This window comes from Phoenix dactylifera, unplaced genomic scaffold (genome assembly GCF_009389715.1).
Source record: "Phoenix dactylifera cultivar Barhee BC4 unplaced genomic scaffold, palm_55x_up_171113_PBpolish2nd_filt_p 000352F, whole genome shotgun sequence".
NCBI classification, from domain to species: domain Eukaryota; kingdom Viridiplantae; phylum Streptophyta; class Magnoliopsida; order Arecales; family Arecaceae; genus Phoenix; species Phoenix dactylifera.
The window spans coordinates 479,853-485,029 of NW_024067810.1; the positions used below are offsets into that span (position 1 = coordinate 479,853).

At 44.7% G+C, this 5,177-nt stretch overlaps 1 protein-coding gene across 1 annotated transcript; it reads left to right on the forward strand.

Annotated features, from left to right (window-relative positions):
* The first annotated feature begins 769 nt into the window (after positions 1-769).
* On the forward strand, positions 770-2,248 carry LOC120105737 (protein EXORDIUM-like 3). Its single transcript, XM_039118459.1, has one exon. The coding sequence runs from the start codon at positions 820-822 to the stop codon at positions 1,906-1,908; it is 1,089 nt and encodes a 362-aa protein (XP_038974387.1). The 5' UTR covers positions 770-819; the 3' UTR covers positions 1,909-2,248.
* Positions 2,249-5,177: the final 2,929 nt, after the last annotated feature.

The following is a 5,177-nucleotide window of genomic DNA, read 5'->3' on the forward strand; positions in this document are numbered from 1 at the left end:
GTACCATGCTAGCCCACCGAGCTAGTACAAATTTTAATTCAAATATTAATTTTTAAACAGTAAAAAAAAATCCTGACACCGACCGGTGACGTTTAACTCCCAAACTCACTCGTCCATGACTCCATTCTCACCGGAGAGGTCATCGCTTCCCCGACACGCCCCTTCTTCCGGACCCCGGACGGCGGGTCCCAGTGTTCTGTCGCTTTCCGCCAGCGTCCACAAAAAATCTCCGTCCCCGCTGGACCCCACGCGCTGTATAAAAGCCAAAAAGATGGGTACGTGTCAGCTTATCGGTGGCATCTCACAAATAGAAATCAATTTCCTTCCTGGCCTGTGGGGCCCTTCCTGACAGCTAGACCACCTGTCATCCATTCCCGCCTATATCCCCTTCCCTCGCATCGCCTTGGCGCGCTTCCCCTAATTTTTGTCCTTCTTTTTTTTTTAATTTAATATATTATATATAAAAATTATATTAATTTTTTTTTTCTTTTTTGGAGACACCGTGATGGCAAAAGATAGGGGGGGTTTCGGGCTAAAATATTAAAAAAAAAAAAAAAACTAAGGGAGCTTCGAATTGGATGGCTGCCTACGTACAAACGAAAATACCTTATGACCGGAGGAGGTGGAGTTGCCTCCGCCACGATTTTTTATTTTTTTGAGTTTATTATATATATTTATACATATAATATATATAATATATGCTTTGAAAAGAAAAAAATTTAAGAACCAAAACTTCCCACTATATAAGCCAAGCCCAGCTTAAAAACCAACTCCCACCGCTCCGCTCTATTATATCGCGACTTCCCCATTCTAAGAAGCATGCGCCCCGCACGTGCCGGGGATCCGCCGATGAGCTCACCGGTCGTCGTCGTCGTCGTCCTCCTTCTCTTCCTCACGCCGGCGGCGGTTGTGGTGGCGTGGCGGCCGTGGCCGCAAACCGTCCTAAACACGACCATCACCAGCGGAAAAGATGGCGGCGTCGCGATGGGCCTCGGGGCCTCCAAGAAGTACGAGGGGTCGTCGGAGTTCGTCCACCTCCGCTACCACATGGGCCCTGTCCTCACCGCCAACATCACCGTCCACCCTATCTGGTACGGCGACTGGACCCGCGCCCAGAAGCATATCCTCCGCGCCTTCCTCCACTCCATCTCCCCGCCCGACCCCGCCGCCGTCTCCACCCCCTCCGTCGCCGCCTGGTGGCGCACTGTCCAGCTCTACACCGACCAGACCGGCGACAACGTCTCCCGCACCGTCATCCTCGGCGCTGAGAAGAACGACCGCCGCTACTCCCATGGGAAATCCCTCACCCGCCTCTCCATCCAGTCCGTCATCCGCGCCGCCGTCACCGCCCGCACCCGCCCTCTCCCCGTCAACCCCCGCGGCGGCCTCTACCTCCTCCTCACCTCCGCCGATGTCGCCGTGCAGGACTTCTGCGGCCAGGTCTGCGGCTTCCACTACTTCACCTTCCCGTCCATCGTCGGCTACACCCTCCCCTACGCGTGGGTCGGCAACTCCGCCGCGAAATGCCCGGGGATCTGCGCGTACCCCTTCGCTGTGCCAGAGTACATCCCCGGGGCTCGCTCGGCGGGGCGGCCGCCGAATGGGGACGTGGGGGTTGACGGGATGGTGAGCGTGGTGGCGCACGAACTGGCGGAGATGGCGTCGAACCCGCTAGTGAACGCCTGGTACGCCGGCGGCGACCCCAGCTTCCCGACGGAGATCGCCGACCTCTGCGAGGGGATCTACGGCACCGGCGGCGGCGGGGCGTACACCGGCCAGCTGCTGGTGGACGGCCGTAGCGGCGCGGCGTACAACGTCAACGGCGTAGGCGGCCGTAAGTTCTTGGTGCAATGGATCTGGAACCCCAACCTCAACTACTGCTCCGGCCCCAATGCCCTCGACCAATGAGACGAGCCATATTATTAGATTAAGCCAAAGAAAGCTATGGTATTTGCCGTATTTACTCAGTTATAGTTTTCACGAAGGTATTTAAGTTTTAAAATGGCCTTGTCTCTTGGGTTATCTTCTCTTTCGAGTTAATAGTAAGTAACATGCTACTAGAGTTAGGGTGTTGATTAATAAGAAGAAAGGAGAGGGGAGGAGTAATGTGATATTTTTGTGTATAAGGATGTGGGCTTGTTTTGTTGTTGTACACAGGAAGGAGTTAGGATGGGATTTGCTCTGGCTTTTGCTTTAGCTGCTATATATCTTGCTCTATGCTTCTTGGGGTGGTCTGGGTTTTGCTTCACATACTCTCTTTTACTGTTTTACCGTCTTGTCTCGATGCTATGTTGGTGGATAAATTTTTTTGGCATATTTAGTATAGCTTAATGAAAGCTAATAAGCTTGGAGTGTGGAAGGGGAGTTTGGTGGTGGGGCTGGTGATGCTTAGAACGGCATGGCATCTATGTGTTCCGTCTTTTCGAGTACTCTGCTTACACTCTTTTTACTACTCCCCAAGACGTCGTCATCTACGCTGGGAATTCAAATGATCGGCTTTTAGCATGGCGATGTCCGGTCAAATCAAAGTGCCAAATTGTTACGAAGGTATATTTAAGTTACATTCATCTGCTTGCTTGTGAATTTAGATCGAGATGAATGTAGCTGTAGATTTGGAGGTCCTCATTTCATCAGAAGAAAATTTTGGCCCGGGATAGTTGGGGGACATGGAGGTGCTTGTGCTCAACCTAGTTTGTTCAGAGCTCGGTGGTGTCCTTGAAGGAAGGAAAGGGGCAGGCCATCCTTGTGGTGATTGGAAAGTGGTCTTCACGCGCTATCAGGTTTTTTTTTATTATTTATTTATTTATGAAGAGGGAGGCAAAATCGTTCCGCCGCGAGAATTTATAGGAACTATTTATAAAAAAATTATGAAAAAACAATAAAAATGTTTTATAAAAGATAGTGGTGATCTATTAAACTATTCAACAATCTTATAAGTAATTTGAAAGGTCTTTGTATCTTCAATGGGCAATTCTATAAGTTCTGTATTCTAATGTGAGTCAATTTTTTTCTAAAGAGATAAATCAACGTCTCTTAATGTGCAGTGCCAATATTGCAAGGTTATTCTAAAATTTGAAATGAGAATCAAATAGGTATTAGCTTGATCTCTCTCTAATGCAAAGAGAAATGATGAGTACTTTATTTCATGTAGGAGTATTTTATTTCAATGTAGGAGTGTAACATACACCACGGAGTCTGAGATTCGGAGTTTCTTAGCTAGAGATCAACTCTCAATGTATTGGCCAGACGGCTTATATCACATGTTGCCTTGTAGCATTGGGATGTTCTAGTAGCTAACCATCTAACTTTAATCATTGATTGTTACACCCTAATCGGCTAACAAGTGAATGAATTGATTGTTGTTTGCTTGGTGCTCCCATAATTGCTTGGTTAAAGTTATGGAAAATGTGAAAAATGTGGAATGAGGAGGAGAGTTTTGGATTGTTAAAGTTATTATTTCAGCCTTCCTCCTGGAAGAATAAATTTATCCAGATTAATCATCTTTTTGACCTTTGACCGAATAAATTTATCCACCACTTTTCGGATAATGTTTGGTTAATTAACCATACAATTCTTTATTGTCCATCTTTTAACCAGCATCCAAGCACAATTTTCGAGAAAGGCATTACTGCTTCCCTGCCTCTCTTTAGATGCATGCTATTTGGCATATGTGATGCATGTGATTTGATGAAAAGGAAGCAAGTATTTGTTATGGTGACAGAAAGCAGGTAGGGGAAATGTATGAGCATCACCTATGATATTTCTTGTAGAATGTACGGAAACATTGTTGATATCTGTAAGGAATTTCCTCAGCCAGTTATCACCATCAAAGTTGGGGACAAAAGCCTCCATTGTTGTGTTAAAAGCCTTCATTAGCCTGCAAAGTAAATCCAGTCATGTGGGGCATAAACTTTCCTTGATCAAACCATCTTATCAGACTGCTTTAGTTTAAAGCCAGAAAAAGAATGCTATGAATCGAGCATGGGTCACCCATGCCCAACTGCAGACAAAACCATCATCACAGTTCCCTGATATCACGCATCGCCACAGCGTGGTGAAAGAGCAGGCCAGCCAAGAAGAGGGAGAAGAACAAAAAGGTTTAGAAAAGAAAAAAAAGGTGCTATAGAAAAGCTTTATAGCTGCTTGAAAAGGATTGAAGATTGCAATGATGCATTTGAAGACCACCCTTATTATACTTGAAGGTGACCATCAGTATCTAAGACTAGTTTACATCTAATACTATGCGATTGTTGGAGAGTGAATGTTTATAGAGACAAACAGTGCAACTGATTGGATGGTGATATATATGGTACATAAACAATTTTTTAGACTACTACATAAATTTTTTTAAAGATATTTTTGTATATTGTATTTTCTGATTTATATGGATATATTTTTACTAGATTGGGGTGCTGTCTTATATAGAGAGATCATAGAGTGGGCCCTACTTTCGTGGAGACCTGAGAAAGAGGGTTGGGAACCGGTTCGAAAGATGAGTCCCCGTGAGGGAGAGATTAGACCAGTTTAATAATAATTAGATAACAAGGAAGGAAACAAAACGAATGCAACCACCACTGTTTGCTGGCCTCGCCCGAAGGTAATCTCCTCAAGCAGTGGAAAGAATGGGAAAGCGAAAGGAGACGGCAGCAATGTGGCCTGCTCTCGTAGAAGCCTATAAGGACACTAAGAAAGCAACAATAACTTAGAATTGCTTTTTTTTTTTTTTTTTTTGGATAAAGAGCATCTCATCACCATCCCAAAGCTAAATTTAATATAAGAAAAATCTGGATGCATTGCACCAGCACTAGAGCATTGGATACTATGAACCTGACTTGGTCTTTCATGGTCTCCTCAGATAAAGGGTCCATGATATTTAAAGGAAGAAAGAATCCAAGAAGAAGAAGGTAATTTCTACTTTTTCCTATTTCAACCGTTAGGTGCTATACACAGTTTTTTTTCTCCCCTCAGTAGAAATGCTCAAAAATTTGCTTGATTGGGGATCAGAACAACTGAATTCCTTTTTGGATTGGTAATTGGATAGCTTGCTACTTAGTCATTAATCCGAATCGATCGAATTCCCCAAGTCGATCGCTATCAAATATTTTATATCTGTATTACATATTTATTTTTAATGTTTGGCATCCTTCTTCTTGGAAAGGTCCAAGGTTCAAATTAGG